This window comes from Boleophthalmus pectinirostris, unplaced genomic scaffold (genome assembly GCF_026225935.1).
Source record: "Boleophthalmus pectinirostris isolate CB_2022bp ecotype Guang Dong unplaced genomic scaffold, ASM2622593v1 HiC_scaffold_4, whole genome shotgun sequence".
In the NCBI taxonomy this organism is placed as follows: domain Eukaryota; kingdom Metazoa; phylum Chordata; class Actinopteri; order Gobiiformes; family Gobiidae; genus Boleophthalmus; species Boleophthalmus pectinirostris.
In genome coordinates, this window is record NW_026571353.1 from 26330349 (window position 1) to 26350955 (window position 20607).

A 20607-nucleotide genomic window follows, 5' to 3' on the forward strand; every position below is an offset into this window, starting at 1 on the left:
AGAATCATCTGGATCATTTCAGTCCCGGAATTGTCAGTCTCTACTGGACTAAGCGAAAAAGTTGCTGCTTCACGACATCACAAGGCTTTGGAAATCTAGACAAACTAATAACAAAGGTTTACAACAACTCCAGGTTTGTTTTTGAGGAGGCAACAACATTATAACAAAATAATAACGTGACTAAAATCTCACAAGAGTCAATTTAGCATAATATAGGACCTTTAAATGTATTACAGGCTGACCATTTAAGGCATTGTTTACCAGCTTATCAGGTGTTACTGCTGTAAGAAAATATGAAAAAAACAAGTAACTTTCAAGATGTCTTATGTAGATGAATTTGACTGCATTGTTAGGCCTGTCACGATAAGTACTGTATCGATTTATCGTTCAGTACTTGACAGATGGGACCATGTATTTTGAGGGTCAATATGTATCATGACTGTACTTTTTGTTTGTATCAGTCTGGAACTTTTTGTTATTTGAGCTTTGAGATAGGAGCTGTAGATGCTTGCATAAATAACTCTTCATAGATACAAATTTATACTTATAAGTGTGCCATTGAGGTATTTATTTATTGCAATTTGTGTTTTTTTTGTCACATTTTGAATAGTTTGAGGTATTTTGTCAATCAGTTTCACTTCAAAATGTGTTATCGTGACAGGCCTGCACAACACTGTTTAAATTCAGTATCGTAAATTAGGATGAATAGGTAAAAATTTGATTGATCCACTTACCAAAATTGGAAAACTAATCGAGCTAATTCTAAATATTGTTTTAACGGTGCACTGCGTAACTTTCCCGGAGGATGGTCCGCTACCTGCTTGTCTCCATGGAGATGTCATTGCTTTGCCTGGAAAGCTCCGTGGTATGACATTAAACACATCTATGTCACATTTATTCATTACATTTGTTTCTATGGTTCAAAAATACAATAAATCCTTCTGTGAATAGGGGAGACTCTCCACAGATCTGAATAGTAAAGGTAGCGTACCGCTGTAACCTGCTTGTCCCTCTGAAATAGGTTTAATCTATACTGTGGAACATTCTAGACCAGGGGTGGGCAAACTACGGGACTTTAATCTTTTTAAGAAGGCCCTCAGAGCTTGAATAATAATAATAATAATAATAATAATAATAATTTTTATACTACTACTACTACTACTAATAATAATAATAATAATAATAATTTTATACTACTACTACTACTACTACTACTACTACTAATAATAATAATAATAATAATAATTTTTATACTACTACTACTACTACTAGTACTACTACTACTACTAGTACTAATAATAATAATAATGATTTAAAATGTTAATGTTTTAAAAGTCATTTCAATAAACAGTAAAAAACGGCGGGACTTGAAAGACAGATATTTTGTTGTAATGCTTTGTAATTATTTTAAATTATATTATTATATATATTATATATATTCAATTATAATGTAATATTGTAACATGTAATTTTTTTTTTCTCTTATGAAGAGGATTACCAAAAAAAAAAACCTCCATGCATCTGCTCCTGGTCCGGCCCTTCCGTCAAACTTTAGAACCCTTTGTGGCCCACGAGTCAAAAAGTTTGCCCACCCCAATAACATTTCCATGGAGACAAGCAGGAAATGTTACGCAGTGCACCTTTTAAGAATTGGAATTTTTTCGTGACGTGCATTACATGTTTTTCATAGTTTTTCAATTTTCAAAACAGCTTTCACAGACTCAAGCTGATTTGAGGTCTCGGTGATCAATGCAAAGAGATATTTTCAGTTGAAGAAAACCCTTTGAAAACACTAAAGGATTCCCCATTCATGCTGGTTTGTCAGTGTAGGTCCATTCACTGTAATTCACCATTTCTTTCTCGGGTGTCGTCTTCACTTAGCCTTACCTGCCAGACTCAACTGCGCATTTTAGACGGAGAATTATAGTCTGGTCTCTTAACTGTTACAAGCAATTTCTCTTGGATTTTTTTCGACATAGACAAACTTTGAACTCTCTGGTCTCTGGTCTAAAATGTCCAGGTAAGTCTGGGCAGGTCCGTCTAATCTTACTTTTCTTCGTTATGTTCATCAGTTGCCTCAGTTTAAACTCTGAGAACTGACATCCATTCACAAAGCTTCACTCTGTAACTTTTTCAGCGAGGGGTCTGCCTCATGCTTGTCTCCATGGTGATTTTATTGCTTTGCCTTGCGTGTTTCACAGTGTGGCATTACATTTATCTAGCTTTTATATGTTTTTATATTGCTTAAAAATCTTAAAAATGTATTCTTTATGAGTGGGGACGTCTCTCCACGGCACAGATCAGACCTGTAACTTCACCAGGTGGGATCGCTTGCTTGTCTAATGCCGTATTGTGGAGAATTTCAGGTAAATCTATAACATCTCCATGGAGACAAGCAGGTGGTAGACGCTCCAGCGGAGAAGTTACACAGCGCGACACCCCGTCAACTCTTTTCAAAACTTTTTTTCAATAAAAGCTATAATTACTATACGAGATCTATAGATAAAAAAGTAAAAGAACAAAAAAAAAAAAAGATGTTTCCTAACTCTTGAACTTTAGAACAATAGTCTTAATCATGTGTCTAGCTACATGCGTGTTGTACATAGAAATAAAGTGAAAACAGGATATGAAGTGTGGGTGAGGAGAGTCTGGGCGTGGCCACGTAACGCTAACGTAGGATGTGTCGTGTGTACAACGGCTGTAGCTACGAAGCGTTGGACGTGTTGGGGATCCAGCCCATTTGGTAGGCCCGCTCCAGAGTCCTCTTGCAGTCCTGCATCACTGTGCTGAAGACAATGTGTGGATACTGCACCACCAGTCTCTCCACGGTCTCCTCGTTCACCTAAAACACACAAAAACAACACAGATAAGAGATGGTGAGTTTAAATCTGTGTATCATTTGTTCGTTCGTTTTTCAAAATAAAACCAAAAATAAGAAAATGAAAAAAACAACTATTTTCCTTATTATTTGTCTCCAAAATCAAAATGGAAAAAAAAGTATAATGATTTGTTTTTTTCAGTTTTTGAGTTTGTGTTTAAATGAATAATGGAAAAAAACGGATAATCGCCATTTCCCATTTTATCCAGTGTTGACCCTTACTGACTGAACTAGGACTAAACCAGACTAAACCAGGACTAAACCAGGTCTAAACCAGGACTAATCTTGGACTTGAGCGAGAAAGGGATAATTCCAAGCCCGTAGAGTGAGTGGTTCTTTGATGTAACATTTTTTGAGGGTTTTGAAGGTGGAAAAGCACCAGAGCATCAAAAGAACATGTAAACCCCATACAGAAAGATGCCAGGAATCAAACATAAGACTCTCTAGTTTTTTTCTCATTTTAATTTATTTTATTTTATTTACATTTTAATGCACAGGTATTAAAGGTACACATGTGAAGCTTCTGATGAAGGGTTGTCTCCATGGTGATGTTTTTGCTTTACCTGGGATGTTCAGGGTTCCCACTCTTTTCACTGACAAAATTTCAAAACTTTTTCATGACCTAAAGTGAATTTTCCATGACTTTACAGCACCCAACATGTGTAGATTTGATCAGACTTGTAGAGCTAAATATGAAGTGTTAACCCTTTCCACTCACCTTATGGTTTGGTATTACAAAATACTGTCTGTACATTTATTGTCGTCTCTTTTTAAACAAAAGGTGCACACGTTTGGAAATAATCATAAAAGCCTAATGATAACTCAACAAAACGCTGTAGTTGCGTGAAAGAGATACTAAAATTCCATGACTTTTCCAAAACTTTCATTGAATTTACAAAGTTCCATGACTTTTCCAAGCCTTCAAAATGACATTTTCAATTTCCATGACTTTTTCAGGATTTCCATGACCGTGGGAACCCAGGATATTCTGCAGTATGGCATTAAACAAATATATCTTGTATTTATTCAATTACAGCTGTTGTTAATTTTTTCTAAACTATCACAAAAACATGCATTATTTCTGTGAGCGGCCCCACTTCTCCACAGATCTGACCTGTAACTTGGAATGGTAACGTGGCCATCTTATCTCCATGGTGATAGTTAAATTAAATGCCATACTGTAGGAAAACAATAACATCTGCATGGACTCAAGCGGGTGGTGGACCCTCTACTAGAAAAGTTACACATGAATTTTAAAATTTAGCTAATCTACATGCACATAAAATAACAAAGAACAGATATTTCTTTCTTCCTTACATTGTACTCGGTTTTATTATTCAAACATCTCTGCATTGACCTTTCCTTTATAAAATATTAATAAACACAAGATGTCCTCTGTGTGAACTGAATCCAAAAAGTCATATAGGATACACTGGCTGCATTTCCACTGTAACATCTTTGTAGTGCCTGGTCCACAGGCCTGACAGAGTGTGACTGAGAGCGAGCGGAGTCCAGCTGAGCGCAGCAGGCTGATCAGACCGCAATGTTCTCCCACAATCTCACACACACACACAACGCTGACGGTTAACGCCGCTAACTGTGCTAATGGCGCTAATGTTGCCAACTGCCTGCTCCAACTGCGCACCGCTCTCTGCCACATTACTCTTAACAGACTAAAAAATGTACACGCTGACACCCCTCTTTAAATATTCATGTCACCCTTTACATTACCTTATACATTATTTAGTCATAATTTCCATCAAAGTTATATGTTGGTGATGAAAAAAAACCAAACACATTGTGCAACATTAAAGGTTCGTCACCGGCAATACGTGCATTAGTCCATTTTTTTATTGCCCAAAAATGCCTCATAGTTTTCGGACTATAAGGTGCACCGGACTATAAGGTGCAATATCAATAATGTTGAATTCTCTCATCTATTTTCATACATAAGGCGCACTGGATTATAAGGCGCATTAAACAAAACAAACAGACGACACTTGAGACTGATCCCTTAGCCACGATTCATTGGCAGATTGACGTAATTCGCCCGACGTCGCCTCCCTGTTTTGGTAAATGTGTGTAATGAATGTGAATGTGGATGGATAATTTAAGTAATAATGTGTTTAATGCTGCTTTGTGCACATTTGTTTGCGTTTTACAGAAAGTAAACTTAAAACCACATGGCTAATTTGCATAAACTATAAGCACTGAAAAAACTGCCAGATCCTTGTGCCCCGATGTGGTCAGCTCCTGTCAGACTAAACACGACTCAGTGAAATATGCATGTTTTTTCTGTAGTGGCAGTGTGCGTTGAGTCGATGCAGAACTATACTTCACCCTTTACTCCGCGAGGCTTCTGACTACAGTAGCCGTAATGCTCCGACAATCCATCAAGCGGTGGGGCTTCATAGCTTACCAAAGTCATAGTAAAACATTTTGACAGATTTTTTAGCGCTGTGTGCCACATAAAATCATTTCCTGGTCAGTAAGCACAACTAGAATTAATACATGAGTCACACCAGATTATAAGGTGCACTGTCGATTTTTGAGAAAATTAAAGGATTTTAAGTGTGCCTTATAGTTTGAAAAATACGGTACATACATTATTACAGTGAGTGGACTTGTTTCTCACAGACCAATTGGAAGTCCTCAAAAACATAACCAGCATTGTATTTTGTTTCATTCACACATGCTTGAATACTCCTGTCTATCCACAAATCCAAAGCTCAAAATGCTCTGATCCACCTTGTGATGTCATGAAGCAGTTTTCAAGTTAACAGCTCCTTTTGCATTTTGTTTAGTAGAGATTGGAAATCCCAGGTCTGAAAGCATCTAAATGATTCTAGTGAAGGTTCTATAAGCCACCGTCACCCTCCTCTCCCCACCCACCCACCGTCACCCGTCACCCCCGCTCCCCCTTCCTGGCCACCCATGAGCCTGACACTTTCCAGGGGAGTGGAGTGTAAACATGGGAACACATGGAGCACAGAGGCCAGAGCGGTGACAAAGAGAGCCATGGTTTTTGCTTCATGGGAACATTTGCTGATATACAGAGGTCAAATATGTTTTCTTATGCGTAGAATAAATGGATTTGATTTTGAAATGTGGTTGAATGTTTGGAAATTGCCCATTAAAGTAACATGCTTCAATTTCACAGTTTTGGAAATGTGACCGCACTGGTGATATTTTAACCACATCACATTTTTTTCACATTTTACATGTATTGTTATTCTTTATATATGTGCATTATTCATACAGATTAGATAAATGAAATGATTAATTAAATAAAATGCAACAGCTTCAAAGGTAGTGTAAAACAAAGAAAAAACAAGAAATGAAAATCGCAAGTTGAATTTGAAATTTTTGAAGTATTATGTCCTCCACCAAAAGAGCTTGTCTTATTCTGCATGAAAACTTCTAAGCCTGTAGTTTAAATGTGTGTAAACATGTCTTGAAATGTAATTCTTGTATTTGTTTGTCAGTTCATATCATACAACATAAAACGTTGTGGATTAAGGGAGAGTAATGTCACCCATAGCGTTCAGCTCCTCTCAAATGAAGCTCACGGTGGTAACAATTATAAAAGCGAATTTGGAGCTTTCATATTAACAATATTAATTGATTTACAGACAAAATTGTGAAATAAAAACTCCAGGATCATATAGAGTGGGATAATAGGAACATTTTAAGACCAAAATGACGAACCTGACAGCAGCAGTTACAGAGAGTGAATTTAAGCCAAATTCTTTTTGTCAATCCATATAAAACATGAATTTTGAACATGGATGGGCATTCGATTAAATTTTCTTAATCGATCGTCGGGAGAATTAACGATCGATTATCGATTAATCATTAACATTTTTATATTAAAATTATCATCATTATTATTACTATGTGCACTACTGATCTGCATAAATAAATTCAACATTACAACATATAAACCATCACCACTCTAGAGCCACATCAGCCTGTTTGACATTATAATGTGTTTAATGCAGCTTTGCGCAACTCTCTTAAAACCACATGGCTAATTTGCATAAACTAAGATAAGAGAAAAAACAGCTCTTGTGCACTGATGCAGCACGACTCAGTGGAATACAGATTAGTGTGACCAGATTTGCGTTTGTCAAAACCAGGACACCGTACGGGGGGAGGGAGGTGGGGACTCGTCATCAACATTGCGCGACTCTCACCTGGCAAAACTTTTTCCCACTGGACACCGAAACATATGTGCTGCTTTGTACACTGTGCACATGACTAAGACTTGTCCCAACCGGAACAGAAAGCATGAAATTTCTTGTACAAGTCATCGTTAAATACGCATTTGTGCTTCAGCACGTTGCTGGCTGACTGTTGTGTTTGTACGGACCCCTGTTTGGTCACGCTACGCACAGCAACCTACATTCGGTTTGTCGATTAAAATTAACGTAATCGATGATATTCTTAATGATCAATTATAGATTAATCGACTAATCATGCCCATCCCTAATTAAAACATAACATAAAAATCACAATTTGATATATTTCCCATACTGTAAAACTGAAAGTGTTGAAAAAGTAGCAGTTTCTTGTAAATCCATGTAGCGTTTAGGTTTAGGGGAAAAGACAATCTTAAATGTGCCATAAAAAGTTGAAATTGTGGCTGTTGCAGGTGGAGTGTCCAGAATGAGGGATCGAGAGTAAACAAAGAGTCAATAGAAACGACTAAATTGAGTTAGTGTACATTGAGTTAGTGTACAGAAACCAACAGAGGAAGAAGTGGAGTGCACTCGAGCAGAGCACAGCCCCGCGCAATGAAGATGGAACCACCGCACAGTCAATCCAACACGAGTAAAAGCCAACGAGGGACGGTTCTACTCTGGGGATGGAGAGAGTGAGACTGAGAGGGAGAGGAGGGAGAGAGAGAGGAAGAGAGGGGGCAGGAAGGAGAGAGAGAGAGAAGAGAGAGAGAGAGAGAGAGCAGGAGTGTGTCTGTGTTTGTGTTTGTGACAAAAAGAGAGAGGGAGGGAGGGGGAAAGAGTATGCGTGAGAATGAGAGAGCAATAGGAAGGGACAGAGAGGGAGGGAGAGAGAAAAGGGGGAAGAGAGAGCATGTGTGTGTGACTGAAAAAGAGAGAAAGACAGAGATAGACAGAGATAAACAGAATGGGAGAGAAAAAGGGAGGGAATAAGGGAGAGAGATAGAGAGACAGAGAGATAAATAGGAAGGGAGAGAAACAGGGAGGAAGAAAGAGAGAAAGTGTATGAGAGAGGGAAAGAAAGAGAAAGAATGTGTGTGAGAGAGAAAAAGCATGTGTGAGAGAGAGAAAGAGCATGTGTGTGAGAAAGAAAGACTGCATAAGAGAGACAGAAATAGTGCATAAGAGAGAGAGAGAGACAATGATAGACTGAGAGATAAACAGGATGGGAGAGAAAGAGAGAAAGAGTGTGTAAGAGAGAAAGAGTGTGTAAGAGAGAAAGAGTGTGTAAGAGAGAAAGAAAGAGAAAGAGAAGAAAGAGTGTGTAAGAGAGAGAAAGAAAGAGTGTGTAAGAGAGAAAGAGTGTGTAAGAGAGAAAGAGAAAGAGTGTGTAAGAGAGAGAAAGAGAAAGAGAGAAGAAAGAGTGTGTAAGAGAGAAAGAGTGTGTAAGAGAGAAAGAAAGAGAAAGAGTGTGTAAGAGAGAAAGAGTGTGTAAGAGAGAGAAAGAAAGAGTGTGTAAGAGAGAAAGAGAAAGAGAGAGTGTGTAAGAGAGAGAAAGAAAGAGTGTGTAAGAGAGAAAGAGAAAGAGTGTGTAAGAGAGAAAGAGTGTGTAAGAGAGAAAAGAAAGAGTGTGTAAGAGAGAAAGAGAGAAGAGAGTGTGTAAGAGAGAAAGAAAGAGAGAGAGATGTGTAAGAGAGAGAAAGAAAGAGTGTGTAAGAGAGAGAAAGAGAAAGAGTGTGTAAGAGAGAAAGTGTGTAAGAGAGAGAAAGAGAGTGTGTAAGAGAGAAAGAGTGTGTAAGAGAGAAAGTGTGTAAGAGAGAAAGTGTGTAAGAGAGAGAAAGAGAGAGAAAGAGTGTGTAAGAGAGAGAAAGAGTGTGTAAGAGAGAAAGAAAGAGAAGAGAGAGTGTGTAAGAGAGAAAGAGTGTGTAAGAGAGAAAGAAAAAGAGTGTGTAAGAGAGAGAAAGAGTGTGTAAGAGAGAAAGAGAGAAAGAGTGTGTAAGAGAGAGAGAAGAGAGAGAGTGTGTAAGAGAGAAAGAAAGAGAAGAGAAAAGAGAGAGAGTGTGTAAGAGAGAAAGAAGAGAAAGAGTGTGTAAGAGAGAAAGAGTGTGTAAGAGAGAGAAAGAGTGTGTAAGAGAGAAAGAGTGTGTAAGAGAGAGAGTGTGTAAGAGAGAAAGAGAAAGAGAGAGTGTGTAAGAGAGAAAGAAAGAGAAAGAGTGTGTAAGAGAGAGAAAGAGTGTGTAAGAGAGAAAGAGTGTGTAAGAGAGAAAGAGTGTGTAAGAGAGAAAGAGTGTGTAAGAGAGAAAAGAGTGTGTAAGAGAGAGAAAGAGAGAGAAAGAGTGTGTAAGAGAGAAGAGTGTGTAAGAGAGAAAGAAAGAGTGTGTAGAGAGAGAGAATGTGTAAGAGAGAAAGAGAGTGTGTAAGAGAGAAAGAGTGTGTAAGAGAGAAAGAAAGAGTGTGTAAGAGAGAAAGAGTGTGTAAGAGAGAGAAAGAGAGTGTGTAAGAGAGAAAGAGAGTGTGTAAGAGAGAAAAGAGTGTGTAAGAGAGAAAGTGTGTAAGAGAGAAAGAGTGTGTAAGAGAGAAAGAGTGTGTAAGAGAGAGAAAGAGTGTGTAAGAGAGAAAGAGAAAGAGTGTGTAAGAGAGAAAGAGAAGAGAGAGAAGAGAGAGAGAGAGTGTGTAAGAGAGAGAGAGAGAGAGAGATAGACAGAGAGATAAACAGGATGGGAAAGAAAGAGGGAGGGAGAAAGTGAGAGAGAGAGAGACAGAGATAGATAGAGAGATAAATAGGAAGGGGGAGAAAGAGGAATGAAGAAAGAGAGCATGAGAGAGAGAGAAAGAGCGTGTGAGAGAGAGAGGAGAACATATCGCATATTAATAACATTGTGAAGACTAAAATCTATACACGCTCACTTCATGGGGAGTGGCTTCTATTATGGGGACAAAACTCAGGTCCTCATGAAGATAGAGGGATGGAGGAAAAGAGGGAGGGTGTAGGGAAGGAGAGAGAGAGAGAGAGAGGAACGGCAGGGGCAGGAGAAGGAGAGAGTACATAAAGCAGAGTAGCCCCCGCTCACACCGAGCTGAAGATACAAGAGATTCCGAGGCGCTGAGCCAAAACTCTGGCAGAGCAGCGCTAAAAGGCTTTTCCATTTGAAATGTTGATCATTTGGCAAAATGAAAAGACAGGTACACTCAAAACAAGACATTACCAAACTCATCAAGCCTTGTTCCAGTGGAAAGTGGTCGAACAACTAAGTCATTATTCAGACTACGGCATCAACAAACTGCTACATTATAAAACAGATCAAACTTTTACATGGCTCAAATTCTGACACTTGAATTTTGAAAAGAAAAAAAAAAATGATGAGAAAGGTCTAATGCAATCAAGAAATGTACAAATATTTATATGAAATTACAAGACTTATCATCACACTGGCCAGAGGAGTCAGCTGAATCCATACAAAATACTCAATTCAATATATTCAATTATTCTTCTAACTTTTTCTGGTGAGATGTTATTGTTTTTCCCAAAATGTTCCACAGCATGGTATTAAACTTATCTCTATGGATACAATCAAGTGATGCCACCGGGCCAAGTTACTGCTCAGATAGATACATATAAAGTGATAAAATCTGCATGGAGACAAGCAGGTGGCAGACCCCAGACCCCAGACCCCAGACCACAGAAGTCAAATCACTGACCTTGTTTTTTGGGTGGATTTCATGTCTGTATTGATTAAACTTTTATTGCACTTAAAGGTTCTATATTACACATAATTGATCTGTGTTATAATGATAAATATAATGATTCACACAGGTCTGCATTATTACTCTGTCTACATCTCCAAAGCTCAAAACGCTCTGTTCATCCTTGTGATGTCATGAAGTGGTAGTCTTCAAGTTAACAGCTCCTTTTACCTTTAGTTCAGTAAAGATTGGCTATTCCTGGTCTGAAATCATCCAAACTATTCTGTGTATTCTAGTACAGCGGTAAAGGTCCATGAGTCGTTTGGGACCAGGCCGCAGAGATACATACATATATTATTTCCATTTTGATTCATTATCTGAGTCTGAACAATGTTTTTTTTTTTGTTTTTTTTCCTTTTAAATTGCCGAATTCTCTCCGTTACCTCCATCTGTGACTCAAAATATCAAAACAATCGAGCAACATGAGTAAAAAACAGACGTCTTTGGAAACGTTTATTATTCTATTTACAAAATACCACAATTTTTGCGTTGGTTGTATAATTTTATTTTGTCAAATTTATCCGTAGCACCTTAAAACCGGGTTGTCAAACTCAAATTCACAGAGGGTCAAAATTAAAGTCATGGGCCAAATTAAATATTTATTGAAAAATTTCAACAACATCATCATCAACATTTATCAAAAAGAAAATTAGAACAAACATTATGAAGTTTTGTATATCTGTTAAAGAGGTGGAGCTGTGGAACAACTGTACAGAAAACCTAAAATTGTGCACCAGTCTCTTTCACTTTATAAAGAAGTTTAAATGTTTAACTCTGGACAGATACATGAAATACGATACTTAGTTTGTGCTGTAGTACTTTGTTGTACTGTTTCTGATTTGTTTGTTTCTTTTTGCTGTATTTATGAAGATGAACTGGTGTCAAGATGACGCTCTGACAAAGGAATAAAGGGTAAAGGCAGAATAAGCTTAAGCTTCAGCCTGCACCTTTTCGGTCTGTATATGTTAAATATGACTGTCTGTGAATTAATGTCAAAATATACCTGTGGCCACAATAAATAAATAAAAATAAATAATAAATAATTTAGCGTTCTTTTGTCTTTTTTCCTTGTTCTTGAAGACACCACCACCTGTTAACCTGTTAGCCTGTTACTGCCCTCACAACAAAGACGCCGCCCTCACAGGAGTTCAAACGGACTGCCTCTGTTTTGACATATGGCTATGGCTCATTAGTAGATAAACTGACACAGGGCCGAATGCTTTCATAACTTATTACTGTATTTCTACAAAGAGAATCAAACATCCCCCGGCTCGTTAATTAGGCCTTAATTACAATTAAAGACGATCTAAAGAATAGACCTGTCATACGGATGGGAGGCCGTAACAATCATTTGTGCTCATTTACTACGGCAATACTCGCCACACGAACACAAAATGGCTTCCAATCAAGGCGTGTTACTAATTGCTGGTTGCATCAAATTCAATATATGCAAAAAAGATTGAGAAAACAAACAACAAAAACATTGCATAAATTGCCCCAGTGTTATGATCAAAATTTAATCAGCAAAATTGCAGACCAGTTTACCAGAGGTGGTTCAAAATTCAATTTGCAAGTAGAATTTGTGTGTATAATTAAAAATACACAGATATGTATGCGCACACTACAACTGCATTTACATATTTTAACAACAACTAGTGTAGAGACAAAAGATTGAATAAATAACAATATATAAAATTGAAAATGTATTAGAAGTTGCAGTCTGGTCAAAACTTATTAAATAAAATTCCATGTAAAACAACCTCCAATTAACCTGGGTTCTGACAATTTTACTGAACTGAAAAGAGGAAAAAAAAGAAAATACATCTAATTTTTTTTTTAGTTTTTTTTTTAATTTGCAATTTAAGTTAAGGGGGCTGTATCCAACCTACTTTGAACCCAAAGGGGCCGGATCAGAAAACTCATGTCATATATCCCCCAAAAATAACAATAAATTCAAATATTTGTGGAGAGAAACGCAAATCTATTACAGAAATCTTTTTTAATTGATGAACTCTTTCTTTTACAAAATATTATAATATTATGAACAACCTGAAACTTTACGAAAAATGCAATTTCATCACAATGTTTTAACATGAACTTGTATGCAAATAGGAATAAGTCAATTTTTCTTGGAAAATCCTGCACTCGGCTCCACTATTCTCATTTTTGACATTTTTCTGATGAGGGTGTCACGGTCAACAGTCAAAACGATCGTCCTTTAAGAGCGTTTGGAAAGAGTCAAGTCTTCATTTGTGCTGCTCTGGTGGGAGGGGCCACGTACAGAGGAGCTGGAGATGCCGCTATGCTAAGTGACGCAGAAAATTAACAATATTTTAATAGAAAATATAATGAAAATATTTCAGTAGAAAATTAGCCAAGGGCCAGATTAAAGGTCTTGGAGGGCCGGACCTGGCCCCTGGGCCATATGTTTGACACCCCTGATCTAAAACAACTTAAAGATGGACTGTGTAACTTTCTGCTGGAGCGTCTGTTTCTTATTGTTATTGCTTTGTCTAGATGTCCCACAGTATGACATTAAACGTATCTATTTCCATGGAGACAACACCTCCAGGCCAAGTTACAGGTCAGATCTGTGCAGAGGAGAGCTCACTATAAGAATGCATGTTTTTCCAAAATTTTTGAGGAATAAAACAACTATAATTGAATAACTGCAACACAGTAAGTTTGAAAGCCATACTGTGAAACCTTCCTGGTGAACCAATAATATCTCCATGGAAACCCGCTACCAGAAAAGTTGCACAGTGCACCTTTAATAACTGAAACAAGTCCGCTCTGGCTGAAAGATGAGGTGTTGATTCCCTCCTGTTCCTTTACAGTGTGTAAAACATCACGAGAACAAAGGGCCACACTTCCAGACGATGCTGTCAGCCCCGGTTAGCTACACTCCACTCTACTGAGCAGTGATTTTTTATTTTATTTTTATTTTTTTTTGCCACTTCTGAATCCTACATGTATCACTGTTTGAGAAAATAAATTGGAGAACACAGTGAGTAAAGAGAAGGTGCTGGAGAATAAAGAGTGCTCACAAACACAAACGAATCACTCTAAGTACAACTTCGAAAGGTCAGCGAGAAGGCGAGTATAACGTGCACGTCTCCTTTCAAAATACATCTAAAACTAAAATGTAAAAGTTACATGTATTTAGAAAAAAAAACAAAAAAACAAATGAATATAATTTCGTATGCCTTTATATATGTCAAAGTTTAAAGTAAATATATTGTTTATGCTCGGAAGCACATTTTCAATAATGAAGCATGATATATGAATCACACTTAAAGAACAGGTGGTTTTATAGCTCAAAAGCACCAAGAAAAACAGGCACGGTGACTGTGAGCAGGGTTATCTCTCCACAGATCTGACCTGTAACTTGGTTTGGTTTGGTCTCCATGACGATAGAAAGGTTTAATGCCATACTGTGAAACATTCCAGACAAAGTAATAACATCTCGATGGAGAAATGAAAGCTCCACAATGCACTTTTATGCTTACAGAAAAAAAAAAAAAAAAATATATATATATATATATATTTAATAAATTTCTTATGCCTTTGTATGTCAAAGTTTTAGGTAAATATATTGTTTAGGCTTGGAAGAACGTTTTCAGTGATGAAACATGATATATGAATCACACTTAAAGGAGCACTATGTAATTTTTTGGTGGGGGGGTCCATCACCTGCTTGTTTCTATGGATACGGAATGTTCCACAGTATGACATTAAAGGGGTCTGCCTTGCATTTATTCATTTACAGGTGGATTTATAGCTTAAAAATACCTCGAAAAACAGGCACTGTGACTGTGAGTGGGGTTGCCTCTCCACAGATCTGACCTGTAACTTGGTCTGCTTCGGTCTCCATGAAGATAGAAATTTTAATATTATACTGTGAAACATTCCAGACAAAGCAAAAACATCTCCATGGAGGAAAAAAAAAGTTACACAATGCACTTTTAAACTTAAAAAATATTAAATACCATTTCTTATGTCTACGTATACATCAAAGTTGAAAGTAAATATATAGTTTCGACTCGGAAGCACGTTTTCAATATAATGAAATATGAGACATGAATCACACTTAAGTCACTGCCCAAATTTTGACAAAATGCAAAAGTACTAATAGTTGTCCTGCTGCTACTGCCAAAAGACAGACCATAAATCTCACTACAAACTCAAAGCAGAAGTATCCAACTCAAACCTGCATGGCACTAAACAGTCAGAGATTCATGAGCACAACCTGAGTCTGTACAATGACATATGGTCCACACATTTCCAAGGCTCTTCTATTAGACAGAAAATCAGTCGACAGCGCATTTATACATGAGGGTGTCCATAAAATGCTTTGGTGCGCTTTGCCAAGAGTACGTCTTTAAAACAACAACAGACCCTGCCTTCTTCTCCTGGACTGGTTCTGTTTGAAGGACTCTGTACGCGAGATGTTAGAAGCGGTACTGGACCAAATCACGTCACCACACCTGCTGGGTATTTGCGATGTGGAGCCGATGGTTTTCATAAAATTATATATTCCGAGCTGGCACAGAAAAGAGTAAAAAGTGTCTCGCGTATGTTTTATGATCTGGTAATGTAGCAATAGTGGATGATAGATTGGTCAGGGTGGATGTACAAAGGTTACATTGGACTCGTATGGGGCTTATTTTGAGGTTGCGATGAAGCCGAACCAAACTGCTTCCAAGACATTCCTATGAACACACTTTGGCTCCACACGTTCCTATCGAGATTCCAGCTCACGGGTCACAACCTTCCTCTGGCCTGAAATCCACAGCAGCAGCAGCAGAAACATCAGCCTTCTCAGCCTCTCCATCTTTACCACCACCAGGTCTATATCGGGTGAATGGTGAGGGTGAAAGGTTACAGTTTTATATAGCGCCTTTCCACCTTCAAGGCACTCAAATCAAATTTACATCAAGGAAGCACCAATCTAATCACACACACAAACAAGGACACAACAGCAGTATTCATTTGTGGGAGCTGGATTCGCGCTGCCAACCTGTGGATCATCATGTTTAATGTCGAGACTGAGATTCGAACTGCCAACCTCCAGATCAGTGGACAAACACTCTTTAAAACAAACTTTTAAACTAAACTGCAGAAACCACTAGTGAGCAGTCGAAACCCTTGGTCTTAAAAAAGAACGTAATAACATATTCATATAAGTAAGCAATTTTTTTCCTTTTTAAATGTCTTGACAAGTTCTTAGTGTCAATCATTACAGTCAGAACAGAAAAAAATCAGACTTAAAAGCGCTAAATAACAGTTATTTTGTCTGCACTGAAATGGAAAGATCATGTTCTATATAGTTCCCTCTGTTTTACCGTATTGTTCTGTATATTACTGCAGTACATTTGAGGACATCATCTCACAGTACTTCAGTTACATCCAAAGTATCAAACTGAGAGGGAGGGGCATGTTCCAGTTTGTTCCTGTAAAATTCAGCACCACATTTATCAACTGTAAAAGAGAAAAGTATTTTCTAAAAACGTGTTTTTTAGGAGACGCATCAAGTCTTCTCAAGTCACATTCATCAAGTCCAAGTCGAGTCCCAAGTCTTAGTCCATTTTATCAAGTTAAGTCTCAAGTCCTAAAAATAGTGACTCAAGTCTGACTCGATTCGAACTCATGACTTGCAAGTCCCCACCTCTCTCATATACATTTGTTAAACAATTCATTGCACTTTACTCATTAGTTTGTCTGTTAAACTCTGCTGAATGGTTGAAGTAGCTTTGATTTGTAACAACAGAACTCTTATTAAAGTCTCCTACGTTTACTGGAGATTGCAGCTAGACGTTTTATCACATAAATCTGGCAGGTTCTTGCGAGGGCGTGCAGAGGCTGCTCAACATGCTATCTCTCAGACTATATTATGCTATTATATTGAAAATGGGTTTCAGGAAAGCAATACTTTGTTTTCAAATAAACACTCATATTGAAAAAAAAAACAAAAAAAACCAGTATTGAACTTTTGGTACTGAACTCCACCGTGAACCACCAAACTCTAATAATACCTAAATAAACTCTCAAGTGTGGCTTTAGATAGGTAGTTCCTTAAACATGCAAATCAGATTTTATCAGGCAAAACTGTGCTTAAAGGTCCTATAGTACACAAAATTTTTAGCTTTAGGCCTTGTTAGAATGTTGTTAACTCCTTGAGTTTTGTGTGTGATTTAAATTCGTTATTGTTCCCTGCTGTGAATCCTGCTTTGATGGCCCTGGTTCCTGATTGGTGGATTACTTCTGCACCTGGCCAATCCTGCCTCACCTCCTGCCTCCTCCCCCTTATTTAAGGAAATTGTCAGCACCTGTTCAGGGCTGCTGGCCTTGGTGACCAGTCTGCCATTTTGTGTTCGTGTGTGTAGTTTAGTTTAGTTCTGTGTTGTGCCTTTTTTGATTTGGTCACTCGATTCTGTTTGTGGGCTTATGTGGTTTAATTTGGGGAACTTGTGTTTTAGTTTAGTGTGTGTCCCATTGTTAACCACTCGTTTTGTGTAAACCTGCGTGACCCCTTTTGTGGCACAAAACTCAGTTTATTCTGTTGGTCTGTTTCTTAGTTTAGGTTATTTTCTGTATGTTTTAGTCTTTTGTTAATTTACCTTTTACATTCCTGCTAATTAAACATTATTTAATTTATTCCATTTCACATCTTGGTTTTATTTTTGTTACTTCCCTCAAACGAGCTGGGACGTAACACATACTTGGAGTTGTGTTTTGTTTCATTCACACACATTTGAATAACCCTTTACCTTTTGTTCAGTAGAGATAGACAATTCCAGGGTTGAAATCCCTAAATTGATTCTTGTGAAGGTGTATGGAGTTTAAAAACACAGTGGAGCACTTCCTGTATGACATCATAAGGTGGAAGAGAGTGTTTTCAATTTGAGAGAAGCCTGCCTAAACATGCAGGATGTTTGTGTTAGAGTTAAACATGTGCGAATGAAACAAAATGCAACTCCAGGTATGTTTTGGATGAGGAAACAACATTATAACAGATCAGAAAAGAGACTAATATGGGCCCTTTAATGATATTGTGTTGCTAGGTTACATCATAATAGTGTTTTTATAGTGAGGTGCTCTGGCAGACGTCTTCACATAGAACAGGTCTCGAATGATTTTGATCTTAGGCCCTCTGCAGTTTTGTGGAGCGAGGTCTGCACACTCTATGTTTTCCCTCATCCCAGTTCAAAGACGTGGAGCTGCAGATCTGAGAAGGCCTAAACGCAGACTGACGGATAACAACAGCCCCGGAGGGAGGGGGGGAGACCACAGAACGCATTTGTGATGGGATGAGTTTTATAGGCCAGATTTGGAGATGGTGTGCAGGGAAGAGCTTTGTCAAACACAGAATGGAGAGATAGAGGATTATTGTAGTTCTAGTTTTGTATAAGCTCTTGTTGTACTTAGTTTTTCTGTTATAAAACTTGACTTTCTGAGCTGATTAGGACTAAATAAAATCATGTCAGGAATCCAATGGCAAACATCACCTAGAAAACAAGACCAAACAAGCCTGTGACCGCTAAAATTAGAACTCAATAAGCTCTAATTTTGAGTGAAGATCGTGCAAGAAAAAATAAAGAAAGGTGGTTCTGTGGCGCCACCTCATAAATCAATTTTCATGAGACCAATGGGAGCCAAGTTGGAAAAAAATGACGTAGAAAGATGAAAAATAGCTTGAAAAATAGAAAATGTCAGAACATGTAAAAACAAATGTTATTGCCTTGCCCTGACAACGCGCACAACATCGTACTTTTGATTCTTTCGACAGTTTTCATCAAAATCACTTCAAATTTGGCCAAAAGACACAAAACCCCCGTGTGATTACAGAGGATCAATTTGATTTTTGATGCAATGTTGAGAATGCTCATGGCGATTTTTCAACAGAAAGGCAATTTTTAAAGAAATTCTATCTTTCACAGACATTGGCGGATTGGAACGCGTTCAATGGAGCACATTTTGTAATTTGTTTTTATGTTGGTGGGGCCATAACATACCTAGAATACAGTCATGTTTTATTTGTTGCTATTACATATTTGGACAAGCTTTCTATTCAGTTTGAAATATAAACTTATATAAACTCCGCCACTACATGTTCAGCTACAGAAGGCTCGGCTCTTTAATATTCACGAGAGAACTTGTCCGTGATTGGGGTGACTGTTTCCCCCAGCGCTTTATAGTTAGGGCGGCTGTCTTGACAACAATTGCCCCCCCACCTTGACAACATCCCCCCGAACCACGTCAATCCTCATAAAACTACGGTCACTCGAAAGGTTTTGTTTACTGTTAACAAGGAATACATTTTTTATAATATTTCATACATTTGTTGCTTATTTGAGAATATTTTATTGAACTTACTAGTATGACCAAGCAGCACTTTGCATTTATTTTCCCGTTTGTATAATGTTAAAACTAATTGTTGGTGCAATAAACACATAAATGGTTTTGCATTTTGTTCCCATTTTTGTACCGAAAATGAACTGAAACATAACCTCAAAACCGAGGTAAGTACTGAACCGTGATTTTTGTGTACCGTTACACCCCAGAGTGAAATCATTTTAGACATACCAAAACCAAAATGGAAGGATGGATAAACACAGGTGCCCATAAGGATTAAAAAGAAGAAACATAACGTGAATATTTTTACATGAAAGTACATGATTACGGTGAAACATCCCTCTTTAAAGGTGCACTATGTAACTTTTTGGTTGGAGGTCCGTAACCTGCTTGTTTCTATGAATATGTCATTACTCTGCTTGGAATGTTCCATAGTATGACATTATTAAACAGCTCTGCCTCACTTTGCCTTAAATTACAGATGGTTTTATAGCTCAAAAAATACAAAAAAAAAACAACAAACAAACATGCATTTTGACTGTGAATGGGGTTGTTTCTCCACATATCTGACCTGTAACTTGGTCTGGTTTGGTCTTCATGAAGATAGACATGTTTTTGAATGACCCTCCACCAGAAAAGTTACACAGTGCACCTTTAAACGAGTGAGATAAGACTAACATCACAGAGAAGCTAAACGCCCCTGCCCCTTCTCTAAACCCTGTGAGCCGGACCCTCTGATCCACATGTACTCCATCAGCCTGTAGAATATACATTTACTAGGAGCCTGTACGGCACTAAAGCTCGCCGTAAAGATGACAAACGCCCCTGCTCTGCTCAAAACTCACAACAGGGAACAAAAGAAAGACCAGACCAGAAAGAAGAAGGGGCTCATAAATCGATAATCACGCGCACAAACACGGAGATGCATATCGTAACACACCCGCTGCTCCCTACGCCATCAGCACAGCAAAATGGGCACAAAAAGTAGAGCTTCAACGCGCTTTCAAACCCAGTACGAACCAACGAAGCTAAAAAAAACCCCAACAATACGTGACTTTAGAGACGCGTTTTAATAAAGAACATCCCCCGCATTGTAATAATAAGCAATCATAATCTATAATCGTAATAACAACAGTATAATGTGAACAAATAATGCCACATTGTGAGAGATTAGCCTGATTTACAAGGAAAATTTTCACTTCAGAAATGATTAGGGCGATCTTAATGTCGGACGTGGTGGAGATAATATGTGAAAATGGGGAATAATGACTTGTACTTGATTACTTTTTAATGTCCAGACATTTGTATAAAAGTTAATGAAATGAGCGGCTCTTTGGGTCGTTATATTGCAATGGGGTCTCCTGTGGATTTGGGCTGCTAAAATAACTTCCAGAAGTTCATTATAAAAAATGTTGACAGACCTGTAAAATATGGCTTGATATTTACAGT

General features: G+C 37.8%; 1 protein-coding gene across 1 annotated transcript in view; it reads right to left on the reverse strand.

Moving 5' to 3' along the window:
* Window positions 1-1366: 1366 nt before the first annotated feature.
* The window catches only part of LOC110172105 (F-box and leucine-rich repeat protein 17), a 542271-nt gene continuing 523030 nt past the window's right edge, over window positions 1367-20607 (reverse strand). Inside the window, exon 9 of the mRNA XM_055161948.1 lies at window positions 1367-2842. Within this exon, the coding sequence (XP_055017923.1) occupies window positions 2705-2842 (138 nt within the window). The 3' untranslated portion in view covers window positions 1367-2704. The remainder of the gene's footprint in view (window positions 2843-20607) is intronic.